The sequence below is a fragment of the Pomacea canaliculata genome, linkage group LG11 (assembly GCF_003073045.1).
Source record: "Pomacea canaliculata isolate SZHN2017 linkage group LG11, ASM307304v1, whole genome shotgun sequence".
Lineage (NCBI taxonomy): Eukaryota > Metazoa > Mollusca > Gastropoda > Architaenioglossa > Ampullariidae > Pomacea > Pomacea canaliculata.
Genome location: NC_037600.1, coordinates 13,196,802 through 13,218,345, shown reverse-complemented (window position 1 = coordinate 13,218,345; position 21,544 = coordinate 13,196,802). Strand labels below are relative to the sequence as shown.

The 21,544-nt window shown below is 41.8% G+C and overlaps 3 protein-coding genes and 1 long non-coding RNA gene across 5 annotated transcripts in view; 1 reads left to right on the top strand and 3 right to left on the bottom strand.

Moving 5' to 3' along the window:
* Positions 1-21,544, top strand: part of LOC112575099 — a 98,521-nt gene that overhangs the window by 67,211 nt on the left and 9,766 nt on the right. The gene's annotated exons all lie outside the window — the stretch shown is intronic.
* Positions 3,567-21,544, bottom strand: part of LOC112575088 — a 111,231-nt gene continuing 93,253 nt past the window's right edge. Inside the window, exon 3 of the mRNA XM_025256648.1 lies at positions 3,567-4,058. Coding sequence (XP_025112433.1) covers positions 4,021-4,058 — 38 coding nt within the window. The 3' untranslated portion in view covers positions 3,567-4,020. The remainder of the gene's footprint in view (positions 4,059-21,544) is intronic.
* LOC112575087 lies at positions 4,055-7,880 on the bottom strand. Its single transcript, XM_025256646.1, has 2 exons — positions 7,774-7,880; positions 4,055-6,610 (listed from the first exon to the last, which is right to left on the bottom strand). Exon 2 carries the CDS (start codon positions 6,581-6,583, stop codon positions 4,436-4,438), a length of 2,148 nt encoding a protein of 715 aa, XP_025112431.1. The 5' UTR covers positions 6,584-6,610; positions 7,774-7,880; the 3' UTR covers positions 4,055-4,435.
* Positions 9,424-20,033, bottom strand: LOC112575095. Of its 2 annotated transcripts, XM_025256674.1 has the most exons (3): positions 15,859-20,033; positions 14,939-15,251; positions 9,424-12,623 (listed from the first exon to the last, which is right to left on the bottom strand). In XM_025256674.1, the coding sequence occupies exons 2-3, from the start codon at positions 14,944-14,946 to the stop codon at positions 11,669-11,671; spliced, it is 963 nt and encodes a 320-aa protein (XP_025112459.1). In that variant the 5' UTR covers positions 14,947-15,251; positions 15,859-20,033; the 3' UTR covers positions 9,424-11,668. The 2 variants fall into 2 exon arrangements, with proteins under 2 accessions (XP_025112459.1, XP_025112458.1); XM_025256673.1 differs by having other exon boundaries at positions 14,939-20,033.

The following is a 21,544-nucleotide window of genomic DNA, read 5'->3' as shown; positions in this document are numbered from 1 at the left end:
CCACCACCACCACCACCACCACCACAATATCACTTTGGTACATCTACATGCATCAACTCTGTGACAGCAAGCCAGAGAGGAGAAGGGCCGACTCACATCTCACACCAACTCAAGCCATTTTAATGTTTTTCCCAGTTTGTATTTAGTTCTACAGTGATACCTCGGTTCTCGAACGCCTTGACTTTCGACCAAATCGGTATTCGACCAGGAAATTCGAGAAAATTTTGTCTTGGAATCCGAACAAATATTTGGAACTCGAACATCCGAACGTCCGAGATGAGCCGAGTTGAGCCGAACGGCGTTCATTCTGCCCAGCGCGCCTTGCTTGCGTCATCAGTGTGAGTGCAGAGAGAGAGAGAGAGTCACGTTTTTGTGGAGAGTCATGAAATGTGTGCAAAAGGGGCAGAAATCGCAAATTTTGTTGAACATCACCCTGATAAAGTGGTAGCAAATAGAGCAGTTAACATTTTTAATGACAATGTTATGTCCACTTTCCAAAAAATTTTGCAAAGGAGAAAAAAAACAGCAAACAATTGACAAATTCTTCCGTAAAGAAATCAGACAAGCAACTGCAGAGCAAGATTCTGATTCTCCTCAGCAAAAGATACAGAGAACAGAAACACCCGAAGAGCAGTTACCCTCTGTTTTTATTGAAGAGGACTCCCCTTCAAAACAATAACCATCCCCCTTCCCTCCTCCCTCCACATTCATTCCCTCCTGCCATAAAGTTTGGTACAGGTACAGTAAATGAAACACAATTTACTGTACTGTACAGTACATTTTATTTATTTATTTTTTTTTTGTTTGTTTTAATAAATACACTTTTATTTCTTATTTCTTGTTGAGACTCATGTTTTTCTACATATTATATACAAATTAGGCCACTAAATAGGCATTTTCTGGGGCCTGGAACGAATTAATCTAGTTTCCATTATTTCCTATGGGTTTCATTGCTTCGGTTCTCGAACAATTTGGTTCTCGACCATCCTCCCGGAACGAATTATGTTCGAGAACCGAGGTATCACTGTATATGGCAGACATGATGTCGCTGCTGCTGCGGGTGCTTCCATCTTGATGTCGTTTCGCAGCTTCTGCGAACTTTACCCGTTTGATCTGCAGCCTGCCATTCGCCAGAGATGCAGACAGCCTTTGTTGCCAGAGCCAATCACCAATGGCCGATGAGCCTGTGAGCCCCGCCTCCCCCCCTCCCCTCATTGATTGACTCCATCGCGACTGAGGAGCAAGTACTCGGCTGAGAGAGAACGGTCTGGATGTCCCCCGGAAATCATGAAAATATTGGTTTCCCCTTTAATACCTTTGTGTCTTATTTTCATGTTAGTTACTCGTCTTGATGAAATGTTGTAAAAGCAGGTGTGCGACCCTAATAATACCCGGGATTGGACAATGGCCACTCCAGAGTCTTTGACTGACTGGCAGCTAGCTTTCTGCCTTGTGCTGTCATTGAGTAAACAAACTCCTTCATAACATCAGCTGAGTCGTGTGTTCAAATCTCGTCTCGAGAGACGTAGTTGTCGTGGCGAAAGGGGAGGTAATCCAGCTTTTTTACATTGCATCATCTGTCTTCGCAGTTAGAATAGGAAATGACGAGTAAATGTATCTTTGCGCCTAGACTGATGCCGGCGGCCGTGTGTGTGTGTGGCGGGTGGGGTGGGGGGAAGATGCTGGATTTAAAACACCTTGGAAAAAGAGATTTCGATTTGAAGATGAATGCAGGGTTTACCACTTTCGAAATGTGACTTCAAAATTATTAAACTTGTTTACCTCCTCGATCTGCGTTCCGTTTATGTAGAAATCTTCGTTGTTCATACTGAGGGTAGGTACTGCTGATAAGCATAACCGTTCGTCAACAGGTACCAGTCAGAGGACAAATAAATGAATAATTATCCCCAGAAAATAATTCCTATTAACGGCGATAAAGAAAACAATTGTTCATACATAAGTTGAAAAATAATTTCTTAAAATGTTTTATTGTTAGATTTGAAGTGATATTGATATCATAAGCAATACTTTGGATAGATGTTCTTTCTAGTGGATGTAACTGTAACGACTGCTGTAAATACACGTTGTACCATCAAAAAGTGGGAACTAACTCGCCCTTTGAACTCCTCGTTGCGCAGTAGAAAAGCAGAGGAAGAGAGATTTTAGGCCAAAACTGGTGATTAGAACATGTTTGATGTTTTAGAGGGCTTCGACTTTTTCTTCTCTTTTTCTTTCTTTTTTTTTTAAGCAAGGGAAGGGACGCAGCACTTGTCTTTCTCCTAGAATCTAACATAAAGGTAAATTTATTCACAGCGGTTTGCTGACTAATCAATGGTTGATTATATTTTTTCTCCTTTTTTTTTTTGCAAAAGTGCTTTTTTAATTAGCTTTCCTGTAAAAAGTCTCTTATTTAATAGCCTTTCTTGTCACAAAGGTTCTAGACCAGGAAGAGTAAAATATTAAAATGTTAGTTGTGTTTATTTACCTATCACGTGGGCTTTTAATTAAATTATATAATTTTTATTTATGTATTGAAAGCTTAGAAGCAACTTCATGTACTGTTGGTGTTCAGTGGCACAGGAAACAGGGAGGCAATGGGGGAAGCCTCGCCTTCAGTAAAGAGTCTGAGGGGGGCAAGAATATTATTTTGGGAAGGTTTTTAACGACTGCCCTTGTTTGCTCCTTGACAGTAACTTGGCGGGACGGTTATCGAGTCATCAATGTTGATCCTTGAGGTCAACAAGGTGTCATGTTTACTGGCTTTGACTCCTTTTACATCTAAATGTTTCTAAAGTTCTTCTCCTTAGTTTCTCTTTGATACATAGACTGAGAGCTTTTGATGGGCTTATTGTGACATTTTAACTGTTACATGCGCATTAAAAAGATCGTTAAAGCTACATTATTTCTCATTAATGCACACTTGAAGCGTCCTGTCAGGCCTCTATAAAATATTTTTATTACAAAACATTAAAAACCAGCTGTTTTATAGCCACACACGGATATCTTTACGGCCAGTTGACAAACCCCTAGAGCTTTCATCCGGAAGAAAACTATTCTGCAATCTGAAAAGAAGTATGCATCTAAAAATAATCACCCTAAGTCAAACTTAACAGTTGTAACAGATTAATTCAGCACAACAAAGCACTTTTATTAGTTTGTAACAAAAAGGTTTTTTTTATTTCTTCTTCCTTTTCTATTATTATTATTATTGAGGATGCGGCAATAGGGACTGGAGTAAATTATAATTTCTGATGTATTTGAAGGCTGGACACAATGACAGAGCTGTAAGCTCGTCTAATGAGGCCTCACAGACAGGAGTGAGGGGCGTCCTGGTCTTGTCTTAATGACCTGTACCTCGTCATCGGAACATTATTTACTATCATCACTTTCACCACAATCACCTCTATTAACTAATATTTAGGAACGAAGCACCTAATCACAAACAAAAATGAACATTTAATTTTTTTTAAATTCCCTTTTAATCTGTACATTATTTTTCTCTTTTGTGCACACAGTTAGTGACAATCTTGTTTTAAAGCTGATGACATACTTAAAGACCAACACACTTAGCCGATATAAAAATACAGGCTTTAGCGGATCTTACGAATGCGAGAAGTAGCCGTCAAACAATGCAAATCAGATAAACATCAATCAGGCTGTGATCTCCTAGTAGTGGGTAAAAGTAGGTAGCTACCCTGATCAGCAAATACAATGTCGAGTGAAGCAGAAATGTTCATACAAAATTGTTGTGTTATAACCATTCAGGGTCATAAAATCCACATTTCAGTATAGAAAAAAAGTCCGATTCTGCTGCTTAAAGGTTACTCTAATAACCAAGTTTCCATTTTTCAATAAAATTAAGACAATTAGGAAAAGCTTTTCTTTAGAAATGGTGTAAACACTCTTGACAACAGTTCTCGTGTTTGTTGACCGTCACAGACTTTCACAATCACTGTGATCTCGGGTTTCTTGTTCATCGCTGGCTGTTCTCTACATCTAAATTTAATAAAACCAGATAATTTAAATGGAACTACTTTCTTTTCTTTTGAATTGAAAGCCTGCAAGAATAAAAAGAGCGGTGAGTCTGTACATTTTAGCGAAGAATAAAAATGCAGAATCTCAGATCTTTCAAAGCCACATTCAAAATCATTTGTTCGTGACATCTTTGACAATGTCTCATTGGATAAATGTGGTTGTTTCACCAGAGTTAATCAAAACTGGTGTTTATGGTGGTGAATAAGCCACCTTCGTTATGAAAAAAAAAATATTTTTTTCTGGAGAGATGTTATGAGACATTATAAACGGTTTATTAGCATGTACACTCCAATATGTAGAGAAAAATTTCTTAGGAAGCACATTCGTTGTCATGGATTCTAAATCCACCAGAGACAGAAAAGTATACATTAAGGTATGTTTAGATGCACCCAGCTAGACCCTAAGTGGACAATTGTTTGTACATCGGATTACAGTTACGGAGCGCATTCCTTGTCCTTTCATACTTACAGAGAATCACGAGAGCACACGCTGCAATGAAGACAAAAATGATAATCAGCCCATCAGGCACTAGCCCAAACCTATGGGTTGTACCTGACGATTTCGTCATGTTGTCGTCCGGCACGCCGCTGGTGTTCCAGGTAGGCTCAGTAAGGAAATCCAGAGTCGGCTTTGTGGTGATGTCTTGGGTTAAATTGGGTGTCGAGGTGGATACCGGCTTATCCCAGCCAGGTGGAACGCACTCGTTATTGTTATCACGCAGCTGTCCTGGCGGACATTCCTCACAGAAACAAAGACTGTCCTCCGAGAACCCTCGTCGGCAGTTCTCGAAAGTATCTCCTAGGTATCGACATCCGGGAGCACAGTCGCACAAGCTGTCGTGAAGAGGCACCAAGTTCTGATCTTTCCTACAGCGCTGCTGTGGATCTCCAGCGCAGGTCATAATACACAAGCCCACGAAAGCATAAGCAATATTCAGCCACGTTTGCTGGCCGCTTGAGTTAGGCTTCAGTGGTTCCCGGCGGCGAGAGCTGTAACCCAAACTTTCACGATCTTCACGTGCACCATCTCGTTGTTTTCCTGCCACCTGTTCTTGATTTACAAGTGGATCTTTTCCTTGAGGGCAGGCCAGTGTATCTGGTCCTTGGGGGATGGCCATCTGTTCTTGATCGACAAGTGCCTCTGGTCCTTGGGGGATGGCCATCTGTTCTTCATCAACAAGTGCATCTGGTCCTTGGGGGATGGCCATCTGTTCTTCATCAACACGTGCATCTGGTCCTTGGGGGCTGGCCATCTGTTCTTCATCAACACGTGCATCTGGTCCTTGGGGGATGGCCATCTGTTCTTCATCAACACGTGCATCTGGTCCTTGGGGGCTGCCCATCTGTTCTTCATCAACACGTGCATCTGGTCCTTGGGGGATGGCCATTTGTTCTTCATCAAAGAGTGCATCTGGTCCTTGAGGGATGGCCATCTGTTCTTCATCAAAGAGTGCATCTGGTCCTTGGGGGATGGCCATCTGTTCTTCATCAATAAGTGTATCTGGTCCTTGAGGGCTGGCCATCTGTTCTTCATCAACAAGTGTATCTGGTCCTTGAGGGCTGGACAGCTGTTCTTCATCAAAGAGTGCATCTGGTCCTTGAGGGCAGGCCAATTTCTCCTGATCTGAGAGGTCATCAAGTGCTTCAGTGCAGGTCAGCTGGTTTGGATCTGCGGGTATGCTGGATCCGTTTTCTTGGTCCTCTCGTGGATCTTGACCTTGAGGGCAGGTCAGGTTTTCTTGATCTACAAGTGGATCTTGTCCTTGAGGGCAGGTCAGTTCCCCTTGTTTTATAAGTGACTTTTGTTCATGCGGGCAGCCCCAGTGTTTTTGATCTAAAATTGCATCTTGTTGTTGGTAGACCATCTGTTCTTGATCGACAAGTGCATCTGGTCCTTGAGGGCTGTCCAGCTGTTCTTCATCAACAAGTGTATCTGGTCCCTGGGGGCTGGTTAGCTGTTCTTCATCAAAACGTGCATCTGGTCCTTGGAGGCTGGCCAGCTGTTCTTCATCAACACGTGCATCTGGTCCTTGAGGGCAGGCCAATTTCTCCTGATCTGAGAGGTCATCAAGTGCTTCAGTGTGGGTCAGCTGGTTTGGATCTGCGGGTATGCTGGATCCGTTTTCTTGGTCCTCTCGTATATCTTGAGGTAGGAGGGAAGATAAATATTCTTGATCTGCTCGAGTATCCTCCGGGTAAAGGCAGCTGGAAGTCTCGTGATCAGCGCAAGCAGCTGACCGGGAAATGAAGCTCCCGTGGACCTGGAGTGAACAGGCCGAGCCATGTAGATTCACGTCTTCGACCACACACTTTCCTGCCTCGTCTTCTTGATTCACCTCTTCCCCCTCTGTTGGTTCCTCGTTTTTATTTGGCGTATCAGCTTTGCTTCTCTTAGCCACTGGGCATTTACTGGTGAAATGACATTCGAAACTTCCCAAGGGATTCCTGTGTCTCGCCGAACCCCTGCGTGATTCGTAAGACCCTGTCTCCCCTCCACTGGTCTGAAGTACATGGCATGGAACCACCATACTGAATCTGGATATCGGCATTCTAGGTATGTGACCCAGTGTATCTATCTGTGGAAAGCACAAAGAACACGAAATTGCTAACCTCACAAAAAATGCGATAAACAATGAATAATCGTTCAGCTGTCAAAAAACTAAGTCTGCAATGAGAAAATAATACAAATGGTGCAGGAAGGTAACAAGTACAATCATGTCTTATAATGTCTGTTGGTTGTGAATTCTTAACTTTTAAACTCCAAACTACCTGCTGTAGAAAACCTCTTGCCTACTTTTGGTTATATTGGTAAGACCACCGACAGTATCACTCCCACAGAGACCAAAGAGAAACTCTTCACGTGCTAGCGACTGGAAATCCGTCTCGAGGAGACATAAGAAAGTTGTTGTTTGCTGGACTCAGTGTATGTCTTTAGTGTATTGGAAGTTTACCCCAGCACGAGGTTAGACTTAGGGTATTGATGTTGTAAGAAAAGAACTGTGAACTGTGAACTGTGAACTGTGATCATTGTGTGAGGCGAGAGACATCGAAGAAAGATAAGTTTTAAAATTACAAGTTCGGATCTAGATGTAAACTATTACTGTATATATATATATGTACTGTTTATATATTGATCTATTCTACTGATTTGGTGAATGAACATATGTGAGTGTTGTAGCGAAGTGCTTGAATGTTAATGAAGTTTGTCGAATGAAATTCAGAAAACAGTTAGTCATTGCGCGACAGAGCACTCAACTTTGACACCTGCATATATTGCAAAACCATTTTCCTCTTTTCGATACCAACACACAGTTGATGAGACCAGCTAAAGCTACGACTATCATTATCAACATTTCATGTTACCAGGCATACATAGTGTATTTACACTTACACCCTGCACTTATTTTTTGAAACAGGTTTAGAAGGCATTGTTAAGTTGGATTTTTTTTTTTGCACTCTGATTAAATGTAATTTTCTTTTACACATCTAGTTTTGTATACCATTTAAAACAGCTAGCCTGATCACTAGATTGTTTTTCTGGGGTTACTCCTCGTTACTGGTGTCCCAGGACTCACGATCAAAGATGCAACGCCTACGTAGCTGTTATCTTGTTATTGTTACTCAACGCTGGCTACCGAAATAACCAGGCCTCGACAGACACTAGGTCGACTAGGAGATTGCCTTCCCGCCAAAAACCCTCGATCGATATCACCTTGTAAAACTTTCTTTTCCAACTCACCAGCACTGCGATGTGACGGTTGACTGCTCCTTTCCTTGTGATGTTCAGAAATCCTCTCTTGAATTGTAGCGGTCAAGCTATGGCCACTTCCAGAGCTCATACGAACCGCGATCAACACTGGGAGGGTTTGGCCACGAGGACACACTGAAACCGTGGCTTCGATGACGTCATAAACGCGTCATATTAAAGGGGGATTACCGCTGAGGCTATAACTACATCGATATCTAGAGTTGTCTCCCTTATGGCATAACCCAGATACAAGCAATTAGTTTATTACAATGAATGGGATAGAAAAATCTCCTTTAGAAATCACTGTCCATTTTTATCTGTGTGCGTTTAGAAAGGGACATGTCGACACCCGCTTGTGTCATGGTTGGTGTAAAAAAACAAGTTGTATTTACGGATTTTGTGAACAGAATGACAGCTGTATTCAAACTCACCTGCACTGAACTTCAGAAGCCAAGATTTTATTTTAGCTTAGTCCTTTGTGTGTGCAACTTTAACCCCCGCTTCCTCCGATGTAGTGACCTATGTTTTATTGCGATCTCGAACCTTGAAGAAATACCTTGGTGGTTAGTGATATGTTTCCTACATATTTCAACAAGTGTGTGTGAGAGAGAGATATTTTATGTTCAACATATCAAACTTTTATAATGATCATATGGTCACATGGAAGAGGGAGGGGGCGTCAGATTTTATGTATAACAAAATGCTCCTTATTAACTCGATCAATTGAAAACAGAAAAATTGTAAATGCGCTTTTGAAACAGGAAAATAATCACCCATTCACCCACTGAATAGCAATTAAAAGGCCATTAGACTCAGGGGCTTACCATTTCGGTTTACTTTTAATACTTTTCGCATCGCCCCACAGTGATTATCAATTCAGCACGATAAAATTTACATTAAAGCTAAATGTGGCCATCAAACTACGATTAAGGTTTAGGAAACCTATTTAATTCATTCGGAGGAAGAAGGGCTTGGTGTAGGGTGTGATTCTTATCCAAGCATTTCAGTTATCACAGACAAATGTTTAGGGTTACAAGTTAAATTCAATGAAGCGATCTTCAGAGAAAGAGGATATTGAAGGTTCCGCCTGAAATAAATATGGCTTCATACGAGACCTTAGTAATCAAGTTTCCTCAGTTATTCTCAGAGGATGATGAAACCTGTTCTTGGCTTCTTCCCCCCTCCTCTTTTGATTAAGGCTGAGACTGAGAAGATTAAAGTTTTCTGTTTTCTCATTGTTGAATCTCCATCCGTTGTTTACAGCTTTTGCTGTCGCAACTTTAGCCACATCACCTCAAGCATGTTTCACATGTGCTTAGAAGCGTTACTTTATTAAGATGATAACAAAAATAATCTTTACAAGCATTTTATGCCTTTTTTTAATTGACTTTTGCCGCATTAGAATGAGAGTTTGTCTAACGCTTCAAAAGTAACGAAAATTAGCATTTAATGAAAAGTTGTGAACTCTGCTTGTTAACATGGAACAAAATTTGAGAAATCAAGTGCATGAGAAAACTGCTCCGAATTTTGTATCTGGTGTACAAAACCAAAGAACAAAACCGAAGACTACGTATGGAGAGTGGTCATCTCCCCTAGTGGACTCGCAACAACATCTGACAACATCAAAGCAACACAAACTTGTCTGGTTTGTCATGTCACCTGGCACTCTAAGACCATTTCGACAGCACTCTTTATTTGATGTTATTTGACAGATGTCACACTTTCAGTAGCTTGTTCCAAAATATTTTAGCTACTTCACATGAGTGTGGGTTCCCCCCCCCCCCCTCTTGAAGCTCAATATTTTGAGTTGAAGCTTCAAAAGTATACAAACAATCCTACATTGAAAACATTTTAATATATTTTACCTACAAGATATTTGGGGGCTTCTTGCAGTCCCATGTGATTCAATATCAAGTACATGTACAGTTCTATGCATATTTAGATCTTTTGGATACAAAGTTGAGCAGTACTCGGGCTGCAATGCTCAGCATTGTACTGTAAGTTGTACTTGGCAAACATATTCAACCATACACATATACAAAAAACAATAAGGTGCAAACATAGATGAGCTCGGACACACACACGCGCCCCCCACACACACATACACAAAGACACACAAGTACATGTAAGATTATAAATACATCCAACTGAAAATGTATATAAACACATGGATCACGTATGTATATACTTAACTACATCCGCAGGTTCAGTTCCAGTACTTATACAAAATATTCACACACAATCTTTAAAACTGGCCAAGCACATATGTTGAAAGCTTTGGGTAAGTGATTGCTTTTTTGGTTTGAAAGATAACAAGGTAGCAGGATAAGTTACCTATAGAACACTAAAGTGAAAAAAGTAGGTTGATTGATGGAAGAGGCCTTGTGGCCATTTCAAGGGGAATCCAAACAGTATGCAGTACAATATAAAAAGATACAATAAAACATACATCCTAAGCTGCACAATCAGTATGATAACCTATCAGTTAAATTTCGTAGCTCAAATGCCTCATACATGTAATTTGCTACATCATTAACTATATGCTTACTAGTATTTGCTAGTAGCACGGATAAACAGAAAGTAGATGGATAGTGATAATACTTTTTAGGTATAAATTTCTTTCTTAATACACTATATATTTTGGACATACCAATTGCAATTCCGACTCTACAACACCGAAACAGAAGGGACATGACAGGATATTTGGATTGTCAGTTTGGTTGTTCCCAAAATGCAGACAATGTGGCTTCAGACATGAAACCCCGAGTCAAAAACATGTTTAAGCATTACCGATCCCTATGTACTGGACATTGTTCAGATTTTACATGAAGAAAAAGTAGATTTAAAGGTTCGATAAAATGAAAACGATCTACAACTGAAACTTTCTAATACTTCCATGCCAAACTTGATACCAGTTATCAAGAAGCCTTCGTTTTAACTCCCTGAATTACACTTTCACATCTTCCACACCCTGATTTTCCCACACATACCCAAAACCATATTTATACAGTAAAATGAAGACATCAGATGCCCACGTTCTTTTGTTTTGAAGATGCATTTTGAACAACATATGGTACGCTTTGTGTGGGATTCAGCTAGCAGGCATTCGAAGATAAGAAGAAAGATAGGTTATACTAGACAGTGACACTCTAGGGACCAGAAGGACAAATTAGCCCGCACACACTACCAAGGAAGGGTGTGAAATGTAAGTTATCAGCGCCTGTAATATTTTTCAGTAATATCAATGGGGTTTTTGAGGGGGAGGGTGGAGAGGTGGGAAAAGAAAGATGTGGAATTTCAGACAATAGCGTAAAACCAACATGTATGGTGCAGTTTGTTTATTTACTTGTGTCTCGGACTTTGAGGTCCCGACATTTTTGGATGTATCGCTTTTTTATTATATTCTCCTGGTTTTTGTCATCTGTGACACCATTGTACTAACTTTAAGATTTCATTCCTATGTGGTTTTTTTGTTTTCATTTTAGGACAAGCTTGCTTTGTCAAGGCCCTCATGGACAAGCATTTTGCAGAGCTTCATTTTCTTAACAATTTTTCCATTTGTCCAGATTATTTCCGACTAAGATCTCACTTTTTCCACTAGAGCAGGGGTGGGCAATTCATTTTCCCAAGGGGCCGCATGAGAAACTGGGATGGTTTTAAAGGGCCGGACTAATATAGTTAACTCAGTTTTACCCAATACTGTATATATAGTTTATATACTGGCGGGCGGGCCAGCGGGCGGGCCGGTCAGAGACAGGAGGCGGGCCGGATCCGGCCCGTGGGCCGGCGTTTGCCCAGGTCTGCACTAGAGGAATGTTTGCTATCAGCCTACAACCTGGACAGGCCCAAGATCTTCAAGAAGGACACACCTATAGTTTACATTTCGTCAAGCGTCTGTGGGTTTTTTAAACAGATCTGGCTTATTTAAGATGATATAGGTCCCAGAGTTTCTTCTCCATAAGAAATATATTACAGCAGCTGCAGCAAGTCCTATCACTACTACACAAGTCAACACAGCTATAAGTACATCAGATGACGAGTAGGAATGTCCTCTTTCCTCCAAGACTCCTTTCTTCCTTCGTTGGTCTTGTTCATCATCAGGGTGGCTCTTGGTTACCTCATCACAGGGTTTCAGACTGTCTTCTTCAGGAATAGGATAACAAGTATAGTTGAACTCCCTCGAGACATTTTTACAGCTAATTTCACTGTTTTCTGATAGGAGTCGCCTCGTTCCATTGGGACAAAGCTGTTTCACACACCGACACCCACTGTGCTGGTTAAACCCCCGCTGACAGTCTGAGGTGTTCGGATGGGGCGTGTAGTCATGGCTGCAGATGCAGATATCATCCTCTTCACTTCCGCCTCGACACAGCAGCATCTGACCGTTTTCTCTACAGGTGGACTTCCCCTCTAGGCAGTATGGGTACCTCAGAGTATCGGATTGTCTTTCCCTGACTTCAAAATAACCCTCGCTGCAAGGTCGAACCTTTAACACAGGGTTCCCAGTGGTGTTGGCCTCTATTTCCATGAAATAGCCTTTCTTCACTGTCATTCTGCGAAAACAGGCTGGAAAAATGCTGTCAGCAATGATCTGACAGTGCAGAATTGTTTCTGGGTAGGCCTGGCAGCACATCCTACTCAGGGAGGCCCAGTAAAGTTCATCTTGTTCTTGATCTCGTGTGGGGCAACCAGACACGAGTTGAATCTGACGCCAGCACTCCGATGGAAGAATCTGTGATGTTGTGATGTATCTGAGTGCATTTGTTCTACAACATATCATAAGGATGGCGAATCCTAGCAGAATGGCTGTTGGGGCCAACTGTTGAAGCTGATTGTCCATCCTAGAAACAAAAAGAAGATCATTATCATCATCATCATCATCATCACGAAACTCTCCACTCATCGCTTATGCAACTCTTATAAAATATGAATTAGACTTAAGCTAGAAAAAGTGATTGTGTATACACTTTGGATAGTCATGTGTTTGCAAACATTTCCCCTGGATGATACATCCACGTGGTGTTTATTTTCGCTGCTTAAGGATCTTCCACATTTCCCTACCTAAAACATTTCAGTGCATAACTGCAGAGGTGGCCACTGATCAGTTTAATTATCCACTTTTTTGTTTGTTTCTTCTTTCCTTCCGGTGATCTGATTATTCATTTGTAAATTGAGTCTATTTCAACAAATGAACTCGCTATTTTTGGCAAATTTTGTAGCTCAACTATTCGGCATCAATGACATTTTGTGATTTTTAAAGAATTATTGACAGTAGTAAGTTAACTGCAGTCTTTGCTGTAACTCTCTAAGACAATGGTGCCCTGCCTTTTCTCGCCTGAGAGCCGCACCCCACACGATATAAAAATCTCGCGGACCAGAACATGGCGGATTTGCCAGAATCATGCTGAAGTTAACAATGAAATTAAGCACCTTCACAGGCCGTAGGTTGGGGAAACCTGCTCTAGAGTTACACAATTACAGGAAGAAATGGGTGAGTCAGCAAACAATGCTGGAAATAAACCATCACACTTTTTTTCTTTCGTATTTTTGGCTCAGGGGTGAGGTGGATTAGTACATTAATTGCCGACTCGCCCACTTTCAAAGAATAGCATACACTGACACCTGCGCAAGTATACGACATTTAAAGGACTCACAAATACAAGCAATTCAACAGGATAAGTGTCTGTTTGTTTTTAGGGCTGCCAAAAAGAAAATAACATCATTAACTAATGTTAAAAAACATGCAAGTCAGTTTTGTCAAGATCAGTCATTTTTTGTTTGTTTTGTTGTTTTTTATCTACCGCTTCGAGTTTTCTAATTATGGTCCAAGGAAAGGAAAAACAAGGAGAGGGAGCTGGAGCAACTTACAGCTTAATTGTTTAACTATTTTTAATATAAACAACATAATGTCGCAGCTGGTTTGCTCCCCTCAAAGCAAAAAGGTCAAAGTGTCAGATGACAGCTGGATATCCCGTTTGCTTGTCGGCAATGTGTGACAATTACCATGAGGCCTGGGCCATTGATCTGTGTCTAATATTACACTTATTTGTGATTTTTATAAAATGATCTCAATGTAATGACAACTGATCAACTCTAACGAGAATTGATAAGCGAAACGGACATGAATAACAAACTTTATTGACTGTCTGCCACCTGGTGCTGTTTATCGCCCGAGAGAAAGGAAATGATATTAAAAATTAGTCATGCATGCAGAGAGGAAAAGAGCAGGTACTTTATTCAAAACTGCTGATATAAGACTCAGAGCCAGTATACTTTAAACCTTGACCTTGGATTCATGCTGATTTGTTTTCCAACCGATCCTGCGCCCTTTTGTTTCAACTTTTTTGTTTAATCTTCACTTAAGCACAATTTCAAACTTAACTCTATAATGTTTGTTTGTTGTACTTCATTCATGCATTTTAAAAAAAATTTCGATTTTATGCAGAAGGAGAGAATCTTTTCCTGCTTTTTTTCCATGCCATGTAATCGAAGCTCACTGTAACCTGAGAAGTGTGCTTTAATTAAGTACACAAGTTACAAAAATAAAAACACACGAACTGCTAGCTACAGGTGGAGGACGTGTATTTTAGTATATTAGTTCGTGATCAAGCACACCTTACAAACATTATACATTCTTACATCAAGACCACACTTACAACACCTGCCACCCATGTTCGTGCACACACACAAACAGATACACGCAACAGACAGTCCCTGTGTGGTTGAGCAACCGAACTGCAGAGAGTACAAATGATTTCAGTCTCTTTTTTCCCCCCTTACATACCTGGCAGTCAAGTGACATGTGTCAGGGGGGTTCAGGTCATACAGACATTACATAAGGATCAGGGGAAATAGGGAGTACTGGATATCAGGCTAGATTGGCGAGTTAAGTACAGATGGTTTTAAATTGTCAACTTTACTGAGAATTGTGGGTAACTTGAAACAGCGAAACCTAACCGATAATAAACAACTCTCTACTGCTTATTACGTTGTTCTATATTTATACACATATAGATGATAGGGTTGAGTGATTATAATGGATTAAATCCCAAACGCAAATCACAGCTTTTAATAAAATAACCCAAATGTAGACAGTCTAAGCGCACTGTAGGTAACAGCAATCGGAACAGAGAGAACTGTTCGAGTTTATACATACCTGAGCATAGTTTTATATGTGGAAATGTGTCACAAGTCCTCTGCTGTCACAGGGTCATGTCGTGACACAGGCTACTTCCAAGAAAGTTTCCTCCATGTGAATTCAGGAGTAGAATTCTCCAGAGAAAAGAGTGATATGTTTGGAGGCTACACCACGAGTACGTTAGACTGTTTTTGACTGTCATGTTGGCCGAGTGGATGAAGAGGAAAGGAAGAGCTGTGTCACATGTACTTGAGCCACAGTCGTATAATGAGTCAGCGAATCTGCCGCGCCGAGTCAACTGCGCAGTTGCTTTACCTTCTCGGCACACCCACTAGCTCAAAAAAAAAATTAAAAAAAAATTGTTGCGACTCTATGGTGCAATGAGAGTGCGCCTTTCACAGTTTGACAACACACACGCGCGCGCGTGCACACACACACATTGTCACGGCAATTTAAGGGTGGTCTGACAACACACTCAGCCAGCCAAGTGCACGTTCTTTCAACACACAACAAAACGATTGTCTGAGGCTGCCCACTGCCCCCACATCATGTTCATTTCGTTATCGAGTATCTCAGGACTTTACACACTACAACACAAATTCTTATTTGTCAACAATTCGCCTCAACACATCGTTCTAAAGGCGATCGATGAACATCTATAACGAAAGACGCAATGTTGACATCCAGGGCACTGGCCCCCGATCAATCACAACAGGAAAATAATCATCCATTCACCCACTGATCGAATAGCAATTAAAAGGTCATTAGACAATAAGGGGGCTTACCATTTCGGCTTACCTTTCACAAATCTTACAATCAAAGTATGAAGATTATACACTCCCAGCACTCTTCTGTTTAGCTATATACGAGCTCGTTCCGTGACACTACACAGTCGCAAACATCAACACACACAATTATAAACGCACTCGCATACTTACCTACCCGAGAGCATATATTGGTCATGCAGATGATCCTCCGTTTGCAGAGGGTCGAAATTAAAATTTTAAAAACCCTGCGTAAACCAAGGTGGAGAATGGCAAGATCATGTGACCTCATGTTGGTGACCAGCTGTTGTTTTGTCCCTTTGCTCATCGGGACACAGAAGACTGCATGGTGAAGGGTTAACGAGGGTGTTAATGAAGGGTTAACGAAGGTGTGATGTTCCTTGGCTCGTGTAGTCATGTTGTCACAGCTGTTGCTGTCGTCGTCTCGTGGTATTTGCTGATGTTCTCTATAAAGGAAGATGCTGACCAAGGCCCAGTGTTATGAAGAGTCGTCAACATCTTCAAGACCTGCATCTTTCTACACCTTGTCAGCCTGCAGCACTGGGAGTCACAACCCATATCCACTCATGGTCCCACATTTGTTGGGCTTATTTGATCATTATTAATTTCAATTCTTTTTGAAACGAACCTCACAATTCAATCTTATCTTTTCTTCTGGTGCTGCTTTAGTTTAGACTGAGAAACCACATCTTTCACTTATTCAAATCACGAAAACTGCTTCAGACCACTTGCATTTTGCCTTGACTTCAGCGCACTGGTAAAATTTTCTGGTAAAATTTTCCTTCAGTTTTACCTTCAGTCTTTTTCAGCAAAGACTCACGAAGGTTTTGTCTGAGTTTTGTTGCAGTTCACAGATGCCAAGAGGACGAGAACTTACGATTGCTGCTGAACGAATCCAAAATATCGTCCCACTGTTGTTTGAAAGGTCGAATTCAAATTTCAGGTGTTAGCCTAGTTGTGGGCCACGCTCTCATCAATGTGTGGAATGAAGAAAAAGTTTCTTAACAATTTTTTCCCGAAAATATTGACACAGTCTGTTTCTTCACTGGCCCTGTCTCGGCCAGGTTTTCTTGTTGCTCAGATTTTATACTAAAATTATCAAATGTCGGTTAGAACCTTGTCTGGGGAGGGGGTGTCTTCCTTGTACCATGGAACCATGTTGTGGCAGAGTTACACCCATGAGGTGCATCGATATATTAAACCTGACTATACGTTATCGTCTTCGTGATGGTTGTGACAGTCATTGACACTTTCTAAGATCTCACTTTATTTTAAAACAAACAAAAAAAAAAAAAACAATGAAAGAAACTGCTTTAACGTTGTGCATTATCTATGATGATGTTATCGAAGTAGTCGATTCTTACAAATATATAGGTAGAATCTTTGACAACAAGCTTAAATGGGACATCAACACTGACATGATCCTCTGTAAGAGCCAACATCACGGAAACTCAGATCTTTCTCCATCAGCTCTGTCCTCCTCACTCGGTTTTATCAGTCCTTAATTGAAAGTCTCATCACTTTTTCTTTCATATCTTGGTTCCACAGCCTCGATCTCCCTAGTGAGCACAAACAGTCTTGTCTCCCCTGTTAATATATGTTCTAAGATCAGCGAAACCAGACAGAGGGTTGGCAGCCATATGCCATCAGCAAATCGTCAGGAAAGCATCATGCATCCACTGTATTTCAGATGATGTGTTGGCAAGTGAGTTCTCACTCTTACTATTTCTGATCATGTGTTGGCATGTGAATTTTCACTCTTGTAGTCTGGCTTTAGTTACGCGATGTTTGTATGTAGAACCAATCATCACCGCAATTCATTCATTCCACGTGTCATTCACTTGATAAACTCTACTGGCCGTCATCTTGTGCTAGGCTGAGGTGACCTGGGGTCACCAACTGTATCTGCTGTTGGGAGTGTGTGTGTGTGCAAGAGAGATACTATTTCAATATGTACGTTTATATTATCTCTTTTTATATCATGTATATGTATATTATTGCTAGTACTATCACTACCTTGAATTGTCCATGGAGATCAATAAAGTTGTTTGTATTGTAGATTGATTTTGGAGTCCGTCATTTTCTGGCCTGTAGCCAATTTGTTCCAGCTGAGCAATTTGCATAAAAGCAGGCGGTATTGTACAACCACCCCTCCCGTTACCACTATTTTTTTCCCTTTCAGAGCCAGGTTAGTTTAACGATTTATAAAGCCTAGACTTTGTTACAGCCTTTGATATATGAGTTGCAGTGTTGTGCCCGCTTTGTGCACGAAGGCTATCCCTTATCTAACTTTCAACTCGGGGGCCCGTTCAAAGTAGGGTGAAGTACAGTTTCATCATCAGCCATTAAAAAAAAATTGGCATAAGACATGAGATGAGTACATGTATATACATTTGTACCATTCAGATGATAGTCGCCGCAACACACAGACACTGTGCGTGAGTTGACCACAACGTTGGATGCCATCCATACTAAGACCACGGACTGTAGTAAAAGTGACCATGTGACAATGCAGAAACTTTGGAAGAGCGTGAAACACAATTCTTTTGGTTTACACCCAATTTCCTACAAGTATCATAACTTCACGAGGCAGCTGGTGAATATTTCACTAAAGCTCAAAAGCTATCGAGGAAAACATCGAAGAAAATTATGAAGAATTCATAGGCGAAGAAGAAGCATTTCTGAAGATGAGAAACCTTTGCAAGCACATAGTCGCACTAACTGACAAGGCTTTTGGCACTCTGAGAAAATCCAGCACGATTCCGGAGAAAACTTTGAACTGCCAGCAATGTAAACAGTCAATACCTCAAAGGATTTCCTGTTTAGTTGTCGTTGTCGGTAACTCGTCGAAACAATGGATGATTGAGGCATGCGGCGAACAGAGCTCAGTAAAGTGTCACATTCACTGTGATATCTCCATCTTCAAATCGCCTTTGTCAAGTGCCCTCTTCAAATAATACATCCTGTTTAGTGTTGCTAACAGTAAGTAGACTTGGGGTTGGCTTATACAGCAATAATTGCCATACAGAAACCTTAATACTGTATTGTCTACTGTTTCTTTAGAATCTGCTTGTATAGATGTAGTCTGCGCAATAAAGGCTTCCATGGGGCTTAAAAAATTAGTTCCGTGATAAACAGTTTTAAAAAAAAAATGCATTTACAGCCCCATTGACGGAGATTCATGAGCAAAGATGTCCTCAAGTAGCACATGTATGTGGGTTTTGTATGGCAAAGCAAGTACGGGTCATTCAAGTAAAGTGTTCAGTCACACTTCACAGTTCCCAGTATATTTCACATAAATTTATTTTACTACATTCATATTTTGCACAACCCCCTCCCCCAACGCTGTTACGGGTCCTTCACTCTTTATAATAAGTAATTGTTGGCAAATCCGCGAGATGAGTCAGATACACTTTGAGACAGAGACATCTGCCGCAGTCTGCGCCCTTTTATGCCTTTTTTCTTCTTCTTGTTTTTGCTTCCCTTAACTGCTGTTGCGTATGTGCGAGCTTGACACAACTTCGCGATGGCACAAACAGGATGGGGAGTAATTTTGGCATTGAGCCAAAGTGGTATGACAGTAAAAGGGTGGGTGGGGTGGGGTAGAGAGGCTGTCTGCTTTCTGCGAGCGAGGGAAGACACGGTGTAGACACACGTACCATCAATTCTTTGCGATCTTCACAGGCTGCGGCAACCACAAAGGATTTTACTCGGCGCCTCGAATAAAGTCGAGGCAAATGAGTCGTTTGAATGTTGTGTTCTTTGTGTTGAAAAGATTAAGACTGCGTGCTCAGGTGCTGCAAAAAAAAAAAAAAGAGAGAGAGAAAGCAATTGCGAGAATGTTTCAATAGCTATGCGACGACACCAACTCAAATTAAGAAGCAAGTGGTGGTGGCCTGGTGGGGGTGTAGGAGGGTGAGGAGTGTGTTGTGACACTGTGGCTGGTGTCGCAGGACTGAACATTCACCAACGTTCAAACACGATCTGGTGTAGGAGGTTACAAGGACATTTGAACCATCGGAGTTTTCAAAGCTCGTTCAAGATTGTTTTGATCTCCTTGTGTTAAATGATAGCCAGCGACTAATTTTATTTGGCACTGACATCCGCAAATGCATGCACTCACGCACACGCACACATTTCTAACAGCATCTATGTCACAATTTGTCTCAGAAAAGAAACACATCTAGACAATTTTTAAAGCCTTTCTTTATTGCGCAGATTACATCTATGCCACCACCAATTGGTGCAACTTACCTTGTAGTGGTGTGGTGGCTTGTGTGCCTCGTCGACCCACAGAGCTATGTCGGCGGGAGCCTTGTGCTCCTGGCAGGTCCAACCAAGCCGAACAGGTCTGTCAGGGTAGAGGCCAGACTAAAGTGTTGCACCCGGCCAGAGGATGGTCGTTAGCCTTGGACGGCAAGTCTCTCTACGAGAAAGACACTCGGAAAAGAAAACTGACGCCGAAAGACGGATGTGCTGGGCCATCGTGCGCTTAACGGCAGCACAACGCACTGACACTCGCATGGAATGGACAACGCTCACTCTAAACGATATGGTGCTTTGCCTGTGGGTCCCGCCAGGCGGGCGAAGTGCGGCCCTGCGCCTCAACAGGGCCCACCCCATGATACTGGTGGTCACCACGCCCCGATGCGAGGAGCCAGGCTTCGGAGGCGGAGGGAAATGGCTACTGGCCGAAAAGGAACAACAACCACAGAAGAGACCCTGAGGCTCTCAACATCCTACAGTGGAACGCCGAGGGCGTTTACAACAAAAAATTAGCCCTCACCGAAAGACTACATGCTGAAAAAATAGATGTGGCCTGTATTCAAGAAACACACACCTGAACCCCAACCACAGATTTACCATCAGAGGTTACCAAACCTTCAGGATGGACAGAGAAGGAAGACACAAGGGAGGTGTGCTGATTCTTGTAAAGAATAACATCCCAGCAAGAGATTTCCAAGTGGACACGAATCAGCAAGCTGAAATAAATGGAGTCAAGATTACAGTAGACAGCACTGTGCTCACTATCTTCAACCTGTACTGCCCACCCGACAAAGAACTTTCCCTGCAGACTCTTGATATCCCTGCCGAAAAACTGCTTGGCTGTCGGCGACTTCAACAGCCACTCAACCTGTTGGGGCTACGACGAGACGGATATAGAGGAGAAGAAGTGGAGGACTGGCAGATCGATAGCAAGATGATCCTGTTGAACGATCCAGAAGACCCACCGACTTTCTTCTCGCGCAGATGGGTCTCCTCAACGACCCCTGACCTTGCTTTCGCCACTGACGACCTCTCCAAGAAAACAACCAGAGGGGTACAGAACCAGTTAGGCGCAGCGACCACAGACCAGTCAAACTGGCCATCAACTTGCAGTACAGGCCCCAAGATTCAAAGACATTTCCCAGGTGGAATTACAAGAAAGCCAACTGGGATACTTTCGTCTCATTGTCAGACCAGTACACCAAAGGAATACGTGTGGCGGACCAGAACATCAACCGTGCCATCGATGCATTCAACAAGGCGATCTTAAAAGCTGCCTCAGAAGCAATACCAAGAGGCGCACGAAAGAACTATAGGCCATACTGGACAGAAGAACTCCAAGAACTAGAAGATGAAGTCTCCAAGATCAGGGAAAAGGTTGAGAATGACCCCACCATAGAAAACAACATAGCACTGAAAGAATCAAGCGCCAAATACAGAAAAGCCTGCAACGAAGCTGCAAGAAAGAGATGGAGAGAAAAGACAGAGGAACTAATCTAGACAGAGAAGGAAACAAGTTATGGAAGCTGGCAAGGGGCGATGAATGATGAAGATACTAGAAGTGCACCGATCG

What these genes read in the sequence shown, in the direction of transcription:
- LOC112575087 (XM_025256646.1), bottom strand. Translation starts at nt 6,583, where the DNA reads ATGCCGATATCCAGATTCAGTATGGTGGTTCCATGCCATGTACTTCAG.